Consider the following 18,658-nt stretch of genomic DNA (forward strand, 5'->3'; position numbering starts at 1 on the left):
GTTTGGTGTAATATGCACAATGTTCAAAAAGGACGACCAGTTGGAATGTGAGGACTACCAGGCGATCACTGAGGTCAACGCAATCTATAAAATGATCTCTCAGGTTCTCAACTACTATCTATCGCCGCTAGCAAGTAAGGTTTGAGCTAAACGAAAGTGTCGACAACGAAATAAATCTAGGTTTGTTTACACTTAGCTTTATGGCCCCTTTTCTAATGTTATATTGGTCGGAAATATTTTGTGTTACGGCAAATCCTTCAAAAGTGTCTCGAATGCCAAGTCCCTACGTGCCATTTAAATAATCGATCCTAAGCTATGAAACATAGTGTACAAGAACAGCTTTCCCGGCAGGCTGACATCTGTCAAGACTGATTCACGCCGTGATGGATCTTGTACAATGTGTTGTGTAAATCAAGCTGGTAAATCAATACACGCAAGAAATTTCGACAAGGCGATGGAAATCGCTGCACGCACAACCCGAGTGAAGGTTCGTTTTCCTATGCTAGTCCAGCAAGAAATAACTCTCACTCGATTCGTTTACATTTTGGACTAGGGCCCTTTTCAATTGTTGGTCTTCATTTAATTATTTTTTTATAGCGGCAGTTTTTTCAATCGACGGAGGGAACGGTAGAAGAAAGTAATGAAACAAAGGTGTTTATAATATCTCAAGGTGTTTAAAGGATCTTAAAGTATCGTTGAGAGATAAACTACAATTATCCACAAATACACAGCGAAGACTGCTTTGTAAAGCAATTAGTTTTTTTTACAATTCCGATGTAACTTTTAATGAAAATTTGTGCATTCCCACATAACTTGTCAGGGTCATCTGCTAGTATCAAAATATCATTATTTTAATACTCAGGATGATAAAAGCGTCAATTACATTCTTTTCTTTTGATTTGACCCGGAAATTATCAACATGATATAATTTGTTATTATTTTGTAATTGTTTTGTGTATTATAAAAATATTATACAATCAGAAAAAATTAAATAATTCATGGTTACATTCCGTTATCCTGAAGCTTTAACACATATCCTAAATCTAGAGTAATTTGTTACGATTTTTTCCAGTTTTAGTTCTGCCAATGTAAAATACATTGATTATTCATTGCAATACAAAATAGGGAAAATAACTCTTAGTATCAGTACCAGTTCAGCATTATAGTTCACATTAATAAGCTTCTGATTTTTACGCTTCAAACATAGCAACATATATCGCATTACGGCACGCTATCCGATTGCACCATTAAATAAACCTGCACTGCCTTTAATGGTTGAATCCATTGTGTAACACACTGCACAGGAGCTTTTCCGATTTTCACTTTCCACGGAAAACCTACACGCGACATACTTTTCAACATGCCCAACATGACATGACCCCTTTTCACACCACTAACTACTAACACACTTATTGCTTCCTTTTCGCTACAATGGCAATCGACGCTTAACTAGTCGCACTGTTTCTATGTTCTTTTTTTTCATTCTTTCATACGAATTATGCCAAACACAAAGCGTGTTGAGCTATCCCCCATATCGGGTAGCATAACAAAGTCGTGTGTGAACAACGCACTGCAAACAAAGTTTCTGCCTTTAAAAACATACTACCTGCCAGAGAAAGTGGGTGAAGAAGGCAGTGGAGCAGGACTTTCACATTGTGACTCTCACAGTACTCTCGGATCCTTAAACATCTCTCTCGCAGAATTTGATAAAACTCTCTTTCGTTCTCGCGATAGGTCCCAACATTTCTTCTGCTCTTTTCTAGGCTCTTCAAGGGTCCGATTACCACCTTCTCCTATCGTCGCGAGCTGGCAGGGCCATAGATGACACAACTTTTCATCCGTTAATCGAAGAAAAAGAATAAGAACACCAGTAGGGCAAAAAGAGTAAGAAGAAGTGAAAAATCCAATTTTCTGCGATTTTGACGAATTTGATGAAAATGTTCACACTTTCGATGCGAATAACTCTAACCTAGCCTAAATGGCATCAGGAAACGATGGAGTTATATCAAAAATCGAACTGCAAATAACCGAAAATGACCAGTGAAAATTTCACACACACACAATTTTCCCATTTGGAGTACCACCCGAGCAGCCGTGAAGGAGCTTACGGAAAATTGTACCTTTTCGGACGAGATCACACACTATTCTGAAGAGCTCGAGTCGATAGCGCTTTTCCTTCTTGGTTTGATGGGAAAATAGCAGCGAATGAGCGAATGCGTAACGATAGGACGACGCTATAGAACGTTGCTGCGCGCTAAGTAGGGTTGGGGGCAGGCTATTTTTGAATTTTCGTCATCCGTTGACATGCAGCGTTTCGTTTGCTGCCGAACAGTAACGTTAACTATGAACGTACCATGGGGCGCCAGATTATGGAAAGGTCACTCTAATGTATGGTTTACATTTCACTTCTTGGTTCTCTTTTGGAATAAACCAAATTCCATACATTATTTGTAATATAATAGTTCTTTTCGGTTTCTAGGTTCTAGGTTTTTTTTCGTGCCGGAAAAAAGCTCCGGTCGGACTCGATTATCCGCGTAAAAACGTTTTTTTAATGTTTAACACGTTTTGAACGTAAACGTTCTGGCTTTTCAAAGTGGCCTGGGGACAAATTGATATTAAGGTCAGACAAAGGGTTAATAAGCTTAGTCTTTATCTAAGAAACAAAAGTACCTACTCATCTTTCCCAGACAGATCGACTTTAAACGAGATTAAATGACTGTGTGGCGTACCACCGATCACCACAAATTTTTGAATTGAAATTTTCGGGTATAGTTAATTTTGTTCAAGCGCCAGCACTACAGCGGTGCAGTCTAGAGGTAGACGTGAAATTGCTTAGAGAATTGTACAAAATTTACATTTAATTGTTTTTGACCGCGTGAAATTTTTTTTTTAAATAGGCTTTTGAAATGAGCTTACGTTCAAAACGTGTTATAAAAAAACTTATTTTCACCCGGATTCGACCGGTCCGACCTGCATTCCTGTGCTCAGTTAAAAAAACAAAGCCTTGGTGCTACATTCCGTTACCGAAACTTCGCAGCTATCTGTTAGAGTACAGGACAATTGCAGGGCCAGTTGCTACGATTCTATTTACTCTAACAGCCTCTCTCAGTCGAGATTCGAGCATACGATGACAGGCTTATTATGCCAGCATCATTCCTCGAGGACAACTGTAGTCAGTTCAGTTATACCTAATTCGCGGGAATACCAAGAAAGTTCCAGAGTGATAGATGACGAACTACTGTGTCCTTATACAGAGCAGCCTCCACCATCACTAATACCTCCTATCGAATCGGTGTACACTACGAACGCCTGGACCTAGATACCAGGCTCGGCTCTCGAGAAAGTTGGTCTAATTTACTACCCGCCCATAGATGTTCGGATCGATCCGATCATCATTTTTGAACCAGTGCCTCATTAAGTAAATCATTACATTTCGCAATCAGTAAGAGATAGTTATTTACTATGTGCAGCAAAGTTGTTTATTTTACTATGTTCTACAACTTTTGTGCACACATTATATGTTTTTGTGCGCATTTAAAAAGACCAGAATTGTTACAATCCTAATAAGTGGATTAACAGTCACCCTAATAGTGAAAAAAGATGTACTGTATTTTATTAATAAACTTTCAAAGACACACCTGTTGAAAAATTACGCATATTTTTCGTTCTAGCAATTGACCGCCGTTTGCGGCTTGATCCCGCTGTGCTTTCTATTTAATTCGTATCAAATCAATCAAGTTTTCTCAAATAATTTCATCGATTTTTTTAAATAACTGTTGACCGGTAAGACCATTTCTTATCAAATAGCATATGGATACATGTTAAGGCCTCTCGTTTGATACTAAAATATTTAAAATCGGATGAAATGTGTGGTAAAAATCGCTATAAATATGTGTTATGTGTTGCCATATAATTGCTCATAACTTTCAAATTAAAAGTCAAGTCAAAAAACAAATCAATAGTGATCCATCTGGCTAAATTACCTTTCGAATAGGACTAGCAGCGCATTAATCGGTTTGGCCATCTCTGAGAAACAGGCAATAATTATTACCTTGTTAAAACAGGTTTGAACCTGAATCAGCCCAGAATGACCACGTAAAATCAGTCCAATTTTCAACTTTGAGATGCTATTGCATCAATATACGAAGCTCAAATACTTAATGTGATATTTTCCGTCAATCTGACAGTTCTAACGCATTTGCTTGTTAACATAACCATTCGTATTCAATGCCGTTTTAAAGAAAGGACGTTTTTACATATTCTTTAGTTAAGTTTAATCCATTATATCATTGTTTACCTTGTTTTTATACGATTGGAGAGTAATTTCACTCTCAGAGTACGAGTTGACATGAAATTATTTTTTGTCGTTTGGTTCCTGTGCACAATTAGTGCATCATATAAGCTAACAAATAGCAACTTTGAGCTTTGTTTATATTTTGAACTTGGAGAAGGAACGATGAATTCGTGTTGTTACTTCCAATATGGCGTGGCTTGCAGCACTTGTAAAATAGATTATTATCGTATTAGCCAGTATGTACAAAGGAAATTTGCATCTATACGATGTTATTTTGTCTACTGCCATCTCCAGAAAAACTAAAATTGTGAACAATTCCACGTGCCTTGAAACGGGAGTTTCGAGTTCGCCGGCATGATGCATTTTCACCGAATATCTTTAAAAAACGATAAACGAAATTGGGAAACAAAACATGCCTCTAGTATCTCTTGTTTTACTACAAATACACTCAAAATATCTAAAAATAGATATTCGCGGTTTGAAATCAAATTTAAAATCATTAGAAACGCAAAATCAGAAAAGTGTTGCAAGTAACCCCGTTTACTGGGCAACTTGCAACACCCCTATTTACGGTTCATTCTACAGATTCTTTTAGTTGATATTTTTTTTCATAATCATAAATCAAAAGTACTGACCACTATCCATGTTTTGGCTACTTACGCTTAGACCTAAACAATACACTTCGAAAGTTACACCAAGTCAAAGTTCAAAAGTGTTGCAAGTATCCCCGGATGACGGTACCTGTTGGTTTTCCATAGAACTTCCTGAAAATTTTTATGATAGCAAGAGCTTCCATTGGGACTAAGATCATTGAAATTGGTTGTGTGGTTCCGGAGAAAATCGTGTCATGTAGTTTACACATTTTTTCTTATAACTTTTAAACGAAACACGGGCCACGAAGCAATTCAATGGTGATATACTAGGCAATAATACCTTTCAAACAAAAGCAATAGCGGACGAATCGGTTAAGCCACCTCCGAGAAACAGGTGATAGAAAATAGCTGCACACATACACATACACACGCACACACAACCGCCATTTCTATCGCTCTATCGATTGGTTTATGTGACTTGGCCCTTCGGGATTCGGATCAACTTCGAGTTTTTCGACCAACAAAGGTCCAACAACAAAGGTCGAAATTATTGTCGAAATGTCTTACAATTAAATTTTAGACCCATTTTGATCTGGGAAAGTTTAGATGCCTCACAAATGCAATTATTATCACTATCAACGATTTTTTAACTTAACCTTGTATGACATAACAGCGCGAAAAACAATGCTAAAATCATCTTTTTAAAACCATTATCTTTTGTCCATGAACATAATAAATCCAAGAACATTATTGTAATTCAAAACATGTAGTTTAAGTACTGTTAATATTTTGTAGAATTTTCAGAACTGTTTGCGTTGCAGTGTTGCCAAAAACGAGTACTTATTCCTGCAAAAAGTGAAGTTAAAAGCTTATACTTATTCCTGTTTCAAAATCAAAAATCTTTACCAGTCGCTGGTTGGCCGAATTGTACTGCTTTGCATAAAAGTATCAAAAGATATGTGAAAAGAAAACGAGCAGCAGCGAGTAATGGCGATCGGGATGTTTCTGATCGGAACGGGCCCGATCGGAATTTAGAATCGGGGCGATAGTTTTTCGCAAAATGATTTTCTGCAAACAGGTAGCACAAAATCGGGAAACATTTGTTATACACTGAAGTCGCTTTTTACGCGGTTTTTTACGCGACTATTTTTACGCGGTTTTCGGAATTTACGCGTTTTTTTACGCGGTTTTCGGAATTTACGCGGTTTTTTATACGCGGTTTTGATTTACGCGGGACGTATCCTGCGCGTAAAAAGCGACTTGAGTGTATTACAAACTTAATGTCCTTGTTACATAACCTTCAGGTAACATTTTAAGGGGGCATAGTACTTTTTACACCATATTTTTTGCCTAATTTCAAATATTTTATTCTCGATAATGCGAAAAGCGAATCGATTCGGGTTTTTTGCATTCCAAACATTGCACTTTATACTAATATTTACAATTTTGTTTGCATATGTGAACCTCTTCCCCTCTCCCCTACGGCTCCTTGAACATGATTGTTCGAAAAAAACATGATTTGTGGTACCATGGATTGGCGCTGGGGGTCTTATCCGAATTGCAAAATTCCAAAACGACATGAAAGTATATTAAATTATCTCGTGTTTGACCCATCCTTTTTTTAAAATTCGAACGCATAACAAAATGGCGGACATTCAAACATAAAAGTAAGGTTTTTAGTCGAAAAAATTGACTTTAAACATTTCTAAAAAATACAAAAATAGTAATATCAAAAAAAGGATGGGTCAAACACTAGATAATTTTGTTGCCTTTAAAACAAAAAAAGAATCATGAGAATTGCTTGAGCCGTTCTTGAGATATTTATGGTACCGACTTTCAAAACCTGGTTTCGAGAAAAACGACGTTGAACTTTTTATTCGCCGTGTAATCGCTCCAGACATGCGCGGTACAAATAGCTGTAACTTTGTCAATTTTTGGAATTCATTGAAATGACTTGAAACACATATGGTCAAAATGTTAATCTTTCGAAATAATCATTAAAAAAAATTTCGATTTTTTTAAATTGAAAAAGTACTATGCCCCCTTAATGTAACAATGCTACCATTTTTTATATAAATGTTACGACAAATTTTGATAACTTTGTAACATTATAATATTACTTCTGTGTTACTTAACAGCAACATTGTGTTACTTTCAGTGTTGAACACCGTGTGTTCGCCACAGAGGCGCTGGACAAAATGAGACAGCAAACCCCCATTATTAAGCTAGCGACATGGGTTGGGTTATTTTTAGACGCAAATTATGCCTCTTCCTTCGTCTACTGTAGAACTACCGACCGAGAAGTTTAATCTAACTTTGTTTTTACTGGCGGGACGACGACACTATGCAGGCCCTTGCGACTTACAAGGCAGAAGGTACTGCGTGTAACGTTGATACATACCAAATGAAACTGGTACTGGTAGTTCGATACTTGTCAAACTGTATCAAAATCTGCAAAAATAACGAAATATTTAAAGTTTCCACCACTACAGGTACAGGTACTACCACAAGTACTGGAACATCTACCCTACATGAATTAAAAGGAATCGAATAATAAATGATTTGGAATCTAAATGTACTTTTTATTTGTCGATCACTTAAAGAACAAAGATTGGTGACGGAGGCCTGAATGTATGTAAAGTCTCGAAAATACTAGGCGAATTGACTATGTAGCTGCTAACAAATGCGCTTGCAAGCTGATCGTAAACTGCGTGAGTTTATGATCAGCTTTTAAGTGCACTTGCTAGCAGTTAGTCAATTCGCATAGTATTTTCGAGGCTGTACATACATTCTGGGGGCTTCAAATGGTGAGTTGACAACCTGGAAGGAGCGTCAAACACAGATCTGGTCCTCACAAGCAGAGCTGCCATAAATACAGATATTTGTGCATGCATAAATTTGGGACCCTACCATTTTCTCCGGATTATTTTGTTTTCTCGATCTAATCTTTTAAATAACATAAATAGTTTATGAAGTACTTTAAAATTCAGGAACATTAGTAGAGCCAGAAATCACAGCAAGTGAAATAATTGATGGGTCCCAAATTTATGCATGCACAAATATCTGTATTTGTGGCAGCTCTGCTCACAAGGTCCCGCCTCACGCCTCCACGAGTCACGGCGTAGCCTGGGCAATGTTGTCAATCTGACAATAGCGAAGTGAGGAGGTGCGATGCGAATACTGGAGCGGTAACCATAGCATGGCGGTAGAGGAAATGCTTCGTCATACACGAGCGTCTGTTCACCAAGGAGGTGCGGCTCAAACAGCGTTTGTCCTCCATGTTAGGGGCGGCTGATTATTATACTCGTCTTTATGCCAGCAGGGACTCTAAACAGTGCTGTGCACGATGGTCCTCCGGCGAGACAGGGGGTTAGGGGCAGGCCCAACAAGCCGCCCTGGAAAACTAAAAGTTACCAACAACGAAGAAGAAAATAGGGATCGGAACAATCGGCGTCGACTTACGCGACGAAATAAGGACTACGATTGGAAACTCGGGACATGGAATTGCAAATCGCTCGGCTTCCCGGGTTGCGATAGGATAATATATGATGAACTACATCCCCGAAACTTCGGAGTCGTAGCACTGCAGGAACTTTGCTGGACAGGACAGAAGGTATGGAAAAGCGGGCATCGAGCGGCTACTTTCTACCAAAGCTGTGGCACCACCAACGAGCTGGGAACCGGCTTTATAGTACTAGGAAATATGCGCCAGCGTATGATTGGTTGGCAACCGATCAACGCAAGGATGTGCAAGTGCATTGTGCATTGCCCACACGAAGAGAGACCCGATGACGAGAAGGAGGCGTTCTACGCGCAGCTGGAGCAGGTGTATGATGACTGTTCGCGACGGGACGTGAAAATCGTTATCGGTGACATGAACGCGCAGGTAGGACGGGAAGCTATATATAGACCGGTAATCGGGCCAAACAGCCTGCACGCCGCAACGAACGACAACGGCCAACGATGCGTAAATTTTGCAGCTTCCCGCGGTATGGTAGTCCGAAGTACCTTCTTCCCCCGCAAAGATATCCACAAAGCCACCTGGAGATCACCAGACCAACGAATAGAAAACCAAATTGACCATATTCTAATCGACGGTAAATTCTTCTCTGATGTTATAAACGTTCGCACCTACCGCAGTGCGAATATAGATTCGGATTATTTCCTAGTTGCAGTCTGCATGCGCTCAAAACTCTCGACGGTGCATAACACGCGTCGAAGTCGTACGCCGCGACCCAAAATCGAGCAGCTACGAGTCACCGGAGTTGCCCAGGAATACGCGCGGCAGCTGGAAGCAGCGCTACCAACGGAAGAGCAACTTGGCGCAGCAACTCTTGAAGATGGTTGGAAAGGCATTAAGACCGCCATCGGTAGCACGCTCTAGCGGCACTAGGTACAATAAATCCAAACCAAAGAAACGATTGGTTCGACGGCGAATGCGAGCAATTAGTGCAGGAGAAGAATGCAGCACGTGCGAGAATGCTGCAACACCGTACGAGGGCGAATGTGGATCGATATAAACAAGCACGGAACAGGCAAAACTCGGTCTTCCAGAGGAAAAAGCGCCAACAGGAAGATCGAGATCGCGAGGCGACGGAAGAACTGTACCGTGCTAAACGGTGATAAACGGAGGTTCTACGAGAAGTTAAACCGTTCGCGCAAAGGCTATGTGCCGCAGGCCGATATGTGTCGAGACTCAGACGGTAATCTTCTCACGAACGAACGTGAGGTGATCGAGAGGTGGAAGCAGTATTATGACGAGCACCTTAACAGCGATGTAGCTGAACATGGAGGTGACGATATAGCAATAGATCTTGGAGCACGTGCAGAAGACGACAGAATACCAGCCCCTGACCTCCAGGAGGTAGCAGAAGAGATCGGTCGGCTGAAGAACAATAAAGCGGCTGGGGCTGATCAGCTACCCGGCGAGCTGCTGAAATACGGTGGTGACGCACTGGCTAGAGCGCTGCACTGGGTCATTGTCAAGATTTGGGAGGATGAGCTACTACCGGAGGAGTGAACGGAAGGCATCGTGTGTCCGATCTACAAAAAGGGCGACAAGTTGGATTGTTGCAATTACCGCGCAATCACACTGTTGAACGCCGCCTACAAGGTACTCTCCCAACTTTTATGTCGTCGACTATCACCATTTGCAAAGGAGTTCGTGGGGCAATATCAAGCGGATTTCATGGGTGCCCGTGCCACCACGGATCAGTATTGCAGAAATGTCGCTAATACAACGTGCCCACGTATCATTTATTCATCGACTTCAAATCGGCGTATGACACGATCGATCGAGATCAGCTATGGCAGATTACGCACTACTACGGATTTCCGGATAAACTAACGCGATTGGTCAAGGCGACGATGGATCGAGTAATGTGTGTCCAGGGAGTATCAGGGGCAGTCTCGAATCCCTTTGAATCTCGAAGAGGGTTACGGCAAGGTGATGGGCTTTCATGTTTGCTGTTCAACATCGCTTTGGAGGGTGTGATAAGAAGAGCGGGGATAGACATGAGTGGCACGATATTCACGAAGTTCATCCAGTTTCTTGGTTTCGTTGACGACATTGACACCATTACACGTACCTTTGAGAGGATGGCGGAAACGTACATCGGACTGAAAGCTGAAGCCGGATTGGACTTGTCATTAATGTATCTGTAGAGCTGAGATGTGAAATAATAAATTCATTACATAAAAAAAAATATAACACTTTCCTTTTACTTGAATTAATCTATATGTACATGTTATTGGTTGGAGGGTAATTCCTGTGTTTGAAACTTCTATCATTTTTTATTCTTCGATTGACTAATCCTGCGAAAGATTATATTGCACATCCAACGAGTCATAGCGAGGATTTCTTTCTTAATTCGAATACATATAGATTAATTCAAGTAAAAGGAAAGTGTTATATTTTTTTTTTATGTAATGAATTTATTATTTCACATCTCAGCTCTACAGTATCGAAAACAAAATACATGAAAGGAAAAGGTTCTAGAGAAGTGTATGCTGACCTCCCTCACCGGATTCATTTAGACGGTGATGAAATCGAGGTGGTAGAAGAGTTCGTGTATCTGGGGACACTGGTTACCGCAGACAACGACACCTGCAGAGAAATACAAAGACGCATTATGGCAGGAAATCGTGTATACTTTGGACCCCGTAGGACGCTGCGATCGAACAAAATTCGCAACTGCACGAAGTTAACAATATACAAGACGCTGATTAGACCGGTAGTGCTTTACGGCCATGAGACATGGACTATTCTCGTGGAAGACCAACGCGCCCTTAGTGTTTTCGAACGGAAGGTGTTGCGCACCATCTACGGCGGAGTGCAGATGGAAGACGGAAAGTGGAGGAGGCGAACGAACCATGAATTGCATCAGCTGCTTAGGGAACCACCCATCGCTCACACCGCAAAACTCGGTCGCCTGCGATGGGCTGGGCATGTCGTGAGGATGTCGGACGACAGCCCGGTTAAAAAAGTTCTCAATAACGATCCAACTGGAACGAGACGGAGGGGCGCGCAGCGAGCAAGATGGATCGATCAAGTGGAAGGCGACCTGCGGACCCTACGTAGACTACGTGGCTGGCGAATTGCGGCCATGGACCGAGTGGAATGGAGACGACTTCTTCGCACAGCAGAGGAAACAACGGCCTGGAGCTGATTACGCAAGCAAGCAACGCATAAAATTTAATAAGCATATCGCTCACGCAATAGCGATTATAGCAAAAAGAAATGCAGTGCAGGTCATATAGCAAACACCCGGGAGATATCACAATATATCAACTATACTGGTCGCAGTGATGAGTCCGGACATGGAAAAAAAGATCAAGAAACGTTATATGCTATATACATTCATTGGAGAAATTTTAAAATCGGTAGGTTACGGAAAAGCGGCCACGAATACTGCATGATAGTACAGCGAAAACTGTTCTCTTTAATGACCCTACTGACACGAGGAATATAGGTATCCAATGTTGCGAATGTCGAGACGCTTAACGAACTGACGATGAGTATTCCAGAACCGAGTGTAGTGGAGACGAATTCTTGATACGGCACGAGCTGTAAAGCTAAAGAATAAAAGGAAAAATGCGTTTACCATCTATGCATCGAAAACATTTGAATCTGGGACATGATATTAAGAGAGGACCTAACTTGTATAAGGATAAAGGAAGGATTATGATTCTTCGGATACGAACCAATTTTCTGTAGCAACCGATTATTTTTCGGTAATGCTCAAACTGTAACGTATTTTTGCGTTAGATTAAATACAGAAAATGTATACATTCGACTTACAAGAAGTGGTTTCACTGTTTATCGTTTACACCTTCTTCCTATCCTACGCCGATCGCAGTATACCTATTAATATCTAATTTCGTTTATTTTATTTTGCCTTAATATTTACTACAACTTACGGTTTGGTAAGTGCGTTTCTGCTTAGGGTCAACTTGGGGCGCTACCCTACTTTACTTTCGCGGTTGTAAATACTATGAACGGATTGAATCTGGTAAGTATACAATATTACACATTTTGTTTTAGGCTACTTACAACGGATTTACGATTGGTTACGGTAATTATTCTGTACAGGTAAGTATCCCGAGCTACTGGTGGATTTCAACGGTTGCTGTATCTGGAGGTAAGTACAAACAGGTGTTGTTTAGATTTTGCTATTATATTATTTCACTGAATAACTGCTTTCTTACCACTTCAATCACTTTCTTCTACCACTTATCAGGCGCTATTTCGCTAACCCTGTACTATTTCGCACGTTAAAATGGTAACTGATTGAAATGATTTTCCTCGAAACACTTTCTATTTAGCTTTTCAGAACACTTTGCGATGGAGTTTTTATTTCTCTTCACTCTTCATTTCCCCTCTACTGTTTTATCTGACTCACTGCGAATATGCGTATTATTGAAATAAAACGTAACCATACGTTTTATTCGTTTATAACGCATATGCAGTTAATATCGATAACAAACTATTTTTTATAAGTTGTGCTTTTGTTATTGCATTTAATTTGTAAAAAGTTACATAAATAACAATTCAGTTTCACAATACAATTACAGCAAAGTTTCGTTAATTGGTGGTTCGTTAATTGGGCGGTTCGTTAATTGGGCGTTCGCTAATTGGGCTATGTGACAACTTGAATGTCAAAATTGTATGGAATTTTCGAGTTTAGAATTTTCTAACAACTGTCAGTCGGCCCAATTAGCGAATCAGCTGGAGTGCAGTCGTGGCCCAATTAACGAATTCAGGCTGTATTGCGTACTACTGGCACTTGAAATATAACGTTTAAGTACGTTAATTTTAGTGATCAAAATTAACGATATTTTCGATACAAGGGCGATATTTTTCGAAACCTTTCGAACCAACACGATCCCGCGAACACAACGCATATTCGCAGTGAGTCAGGTAACACTATAGTTACTATATATATAGTTCGGCGGATAGAAAACCAGGCGAATTGGCATCCCTGATTTATGAAATTAAATTTGAAATTATGGTGAAATGTGCAGGTTTTTACGAAAAATAATCACTGGCGGGTGTTGAAAATGACTAGTTCTATGAAAATAAAGTGTATTTTTTTAACATTACTCCTGCATTATGGATTTTGAAAAGCTTTTGGCTCCGCTTTTGACGTTTATTTGGCTCCCGATTTTCTATCCGCCGAACTATATATATAGTAACTATAGGTAACACAGTAGCCAACATAAACGTCATCTGCGATGTTGGGCAGTGTTGCCGTATATGCGGTATCGTAACAATGATCACAAACGAGCCTAGTTATTATAAAAATAGTTACGTCCCATCATCTGGTCTCCAAAAAGTAAAATGAGAATTCGGGTTGCTGAAGACCAACAGAACCGCTGGTAAGGATCACCTACCAGCAGACCTTTATAAACATAGCCGATAACACGCAACGGCAATGGCTCTATACTGGATTAGTCCAAGACTTGGGAGAAGGAGAAGCTACCGGAGAAACGGACGGGAGTAGTGGTTTGTTCCATCTACAAAAAGGGTGATCGGCTCAACTGCTACAACTATCGCGGCATAACGTTGTTTAACGCCACCTACACGATACTATCCCAGATCCTGTTACGCTGGTTGTAACCGATAGCAGTGTAGGGGCCTTAAGGGCCCCCTCGATACTACAACTCCCGTGGAGGGGGGGGGGGGAATAAATGAAAATAATAAAAATCGCTGTTTACCATTCCACCGACCTTACTGTTTTATCTGACTTACTGCGAATATGCGTATTATTGAGATAAAACGTAACCATACGTTTATAACGCATATGCAGTTAATATCGATAACAAACGATTTTTTTATAAGTTGTGTTTTTGTTATTGCATTTAATTTGTAAAAAGTTGCATAAATTACAATTCAGTTTCACAATGCAATTATTGCGTACTACTGGCACATGGAATATAACGTTTAGTACGTTATTTTTGGTGATCAAAATTAACGATATTTTCGATACAAGGGCGATATTTTTCGAAACTTTTCGAACCAACACGATCCCGCGAATACAACGCATATTCGCAGTGAGTCAGGTAACACAGTAGCCGGCCGGTGGTCAAGTCAAGGACGTGGCTGGTGGGGCGTTGCTTGCTAGGGGTGCCATCTTAGGAATTGAAAATTCATCAGACCGATGGTTTCCGATACTGTTAGGATACTTGCCATGGAGGGCAACTTGGAAAACCCCTTCGCCAGCACTAGACTCAGGGCCGGGACGACTTGGATTGGATGGCAGGAACGAGACAATTGCGATTGCGATTCGGAGACTACGGTGGGCTCGACTGAGCTAGGCGGATCAGGGGTTTCCATAATGCATTGTGATAGGCGTCCCGGACCGGATGACGATAAGCTTAACTGACTTGAAGTATGACGCAGAGGCGAGGTGCGGGAAACAGGTAAAGGTGCCGATGTAGGTGAAGAGCAGCCCTAAGATACAGCAAATGAATCAGCGCTGGAAGCGGGAGAGCGATGAGGAAGTGGAAGTTCGCGATAACGTGACTACTTGCCTGTCAGAGCAGATTGGAGGACCTCTACCTCTACTTGACAACAGGACCGCGACGACTGAGATGAGCGCTGGCAGCAAACGGCCGGACTGTGCCGATCTGAGAAAAGGCCTCCATAGGACTTTCTGCTGTGCGTCGCGGTGATCCTAGTCCGGCATTTCGACTTCTTCCGTTACCAAAGGGGCGCCGGACATCGGGTTTATTGCCGCCATGCCATTCCTTTCGGCCAGGTCGATGGAGACAGTGCCTGGGCTTTTAGATTAACATTTATTCCAATTTTGAAGGAGATAAAGGTCAGGGTGCTGATATCACGGCTTATCCCAACAAGTCTAACAACATCAACGTTATCAGTACGTAAACGACGGGAAACCAAGGAACGCATCTGCTCAACAGTAACATCACGGGAGATACGGGATAGATACAGCCAAAATTTTTCAGCTGGAGCCGTAGCGGCGAAGTTTCCGAATGACGGCGATAGTGAATCGGATGTGCCAAGCATGAGTGGATGTGATTGCGGCCTGTTATTACTAGGCTTTGATTTCTTTCAGAGTAATATAGAGCAACGTGATGCCACGCCAGTTACCGCATTCAGTTAGGTCTCCTTTCTTAGGGACTTTGACCAATATGCCCTGCATACAGTCTACCGGAAAAGTTGCGGTTCTGTACGGTCAGTTAGTAGCTGATCAGCTCTGTTCTTTAGCGGCATTCTTGTATTTATCCTGGCACCACTAAGGCGGCGAGAAATATCGTACAACAAACGGATATCACCATTGGCGGCGGCGGTTTCTTCTTATTCAGCTAGGGAGTTAGTTCAGGCTCTCTTGTCCCGCCTACAAACTCGTTCCAGTTCGGCGTATCGTTAATGGGCAGCTCAATCCCGGCTTTTACCTTTCTCCGCTCGTTGATCATTCTCTAAGTTACCTCCGATCATTTTGTGTACCCCCTGTAATTCAATTATAGAAGGAACGTGCACAAGTACGTGCAACATGTGATATCTGGACATTATTTTTTTATATGGTATGAAGCAGAACACTATTTTTGAAAACGACAACAAAAACTTGTTTATTTACAACGTTTCGATAAATCATCAACGCACACCCTAGCAGAAAGTATCACATCATTGACTCCGACGCCGTCGTAAGAAGCCCCACATATACCCAAAGGCAGTTTGTGTGCTTGAATGTAATGTTTGATCGCTTCGATTCTTTTTTGATGTCCTATAATGTATTGTGGAATGCACTTTCTCAAGTGGTTCACTTTGCATGAGTCAGGTTGCTCATGAATGTCCAGAATGTTCTCTACATATTTCAAAGCTGTAGTCAGAAGTTTTTCTTCGCTAGGATCAGAACCAAACCATTTGCAAAACCATGCCCCTCCCATCATCACCGTCAGAACAGTGTTATTTTCCATGTTGAAACAGCAACTATCAAAAATTACTCCAAGAATTGGTAAATTTTCTTTCGGTGGAACCAAGAAACCAAATGCATTGTGCTTTTGTAAGTTCGGGATTTTGTACCGAATATTAACCACAGCTACATCAACATAAGGTACTGCAGCAAGTAGATTTGATAGTGTTGGATGTTGTTTAGACACTAGCTTAGCGAGTTCGTAACTTGGTATGCTGCTGATCAATTGATCCACCGTATGTGACTGCCCATTCACCGTCAGCGTCGCTTTATTGTTGTCAAATATTATCTCTTCGCATTTGGCACCCGTACAAATATTGACTTGATTTTCTTTCAAAACTTCTCCGATTATATCTGGCAAAGTTTGTAAACCTCCACAAATAGAATAAATGCTCCAATTTTCTGATTTGGCTTTTTTGACCAATCCTGTAGCAGGTGTTTGTGGAGATTTTTCTTGATTTCGTTTACCAATTGCCTCCAACAATAAACCTTTAATAACACCTCCATGTTTTTGTTCCATTTCAAACAAACTCTTCATAAGAAAATTAACACTGATTTGCTTCGCATCTCCCGCGCAGATACCGCAAATCATCGCACTTACTGCATAATCTGCAATCTCCTGCCCGAAACGTCTTTCAACGAAGTTGTACATCGAATCATCATCCAGAAACTTTTTGGGACGTCCACTAAACAAATCTTTGAAGCCTGCCAAAAATAGCGGCTTTGTAAATGGGTCAACCGTTCGCAGTATTCCAGATAAATCGGACGGTAGCATGTTCAGCTTCCCTTTAGCATATATCATGCGATTTCTAGCCGCCGCGTGGTTAGAATAAATTGGGTACATGTGCTCGGCAAGACCCAATTCATCAATTAGTTCTAGTGTATTGCCGGTTGCAGTACCTTTAGGTCGAATTGTTCGGGGACCGAATTCAAACACGTAGCCATCAGCGTCAAACCGCTCGGTACGTATCCAGCCGCCAATGCGATTAGTGGTTTCGTAAATCACGACAGGTGATAAAAGACCTTTTTTCAACGCGTAATAACCGGCTGATAAGCCACTGATGCCTGCCCCTATGATTGCAGTCATTACTGGACTAAAATTTCTACCATAAGTCACACCATAAGATATCGTCAATCGAAAAGAGGCACAGCGCTGAAAAAGTGTAAATGGAAGGAAGATTATAATTTTTAATTCCAAATTATCAAATACCTTAAATTTAAATTTGAATTTTTTGTCGAAATGCTTCCAATTTACCGACGACGTTTGTGATTGTGACTTTTCTCAATGTTTAATCAGAATCTAGGAGGACCAAAATAAACAAACAAAATCAACACAACATACACGCTTATAAAGTTTAACACACGAATAAGTATGATTAACGTAAAAACGGGAGATTCTGATGGAGATTCTTAATGAGATTCAACGCCGGGATGACCACAGACCACTAAGGCTGATGGTTAGTTTTGACCAAGGTTTTGACAGTTCGATGGTTCGCTTCAGAGCCAATGAGATATGCACAGGTGAGGAAGAGAGCTTCGACGTGTTTCACTGATTTTTCGTTGGATTTTTTTTACATTGGTATATGGATGCTTATCGCATAATAAATTTGTTCAAACAATTTGGGTTGAAATGAGATGAATTGTAGCTATCAAATAAAAGCAAATGAACATCAAAAATTCATCCAATTCTAACTCGGACAGAATAAACAATATTTTCATCCTCACCTTATATGCTCTCATTGAGCAAAAATAACTATCAATGCGTCAAATATGAAATGGTTGGCATTCTGAACTGATTTTAACTATAGTTACTATATATATAGTTCGGCGGATAGAAAATCGGGAGCCAAATAAACGTCAAAAGCGGAGCCAAAAGCTTTTCAAAATCCATAATGCAGGAGTAATGTTAAAAAAATACACTTTATTTTCATAGAACTAGTCATTTTCAACACCCGCCAGTGATTATTTTTCGTAAAAACCTGCACATTTCACCATAATTTCAAATTTAATTTCATAAATCAGGGATGCCAATTCGCCTGGTTTTCTATCCGCCGAACTATATATATAGTAACTATAATTTTAACCACTCGAGGAGAAATAACCATCGAACTGTCAAATCCGGAGTGATTCGCGATAAGGGCGCAACTAACAAAGTGTGAACAATGAGAAATATCCCTGTGATAATTTGCCAGTACATTTTCAAATCTTAATTTAAATAAAAGTTACAAAAATCAAGTTTAAAGACATAAATTGGTGTAAAATAAATCAATCTTATAATTTCACAACAATACTGCATAAAATTTGTGCATTCAAGCTCAAAATCTAAGTTTTATAGT

At 40.5% G+C, this 18,658-nt stretch overlaps 1 protein-coding gene across 1 annotated transcript; it reads right to left on the minus strand.

Moving 5' to 3' along the window:
- Positions 1–15,978: 15,978 nt before the first annotated feature.
- On the minus strand, positions 15,979–17,629 carry LOC128745686 (protoporphyrinogen oxidase). The gene is made up of 2 exons (XM_053842764.1): positions 17,533–17,629; positions 15,979–17,475 (listed from the first exon to the last, which is right to left on the minus strand). Exon 2 carries the CDS (start codon positions 17,407–17,409, stop codon positions 15,979–15,981), a length of 1,431 nt encoding a protein of 476 aa, XP_053698739.1. The 5' UTR covers positions 17,410–17,475; positions 17,533–17,629.
- Positions 17,630–18,658: the final 1,029 nt, after the last annotated feature.

This window comes from Sabethes cyaneus, chromosome 1 (genome assembly GCF_943734655.1).
Source record: "Sabethes cyaneus chromosome 1, idSabCyanKW18_F2, whole genome shotgun sequence".
In the NCBI taxonomy this organism is placed as follows: Eukaryota; Metazoa; Arthropoda; class Insecta; order Diptera; family Culicidae; genus Sabethes; species Sabethes cyaneus.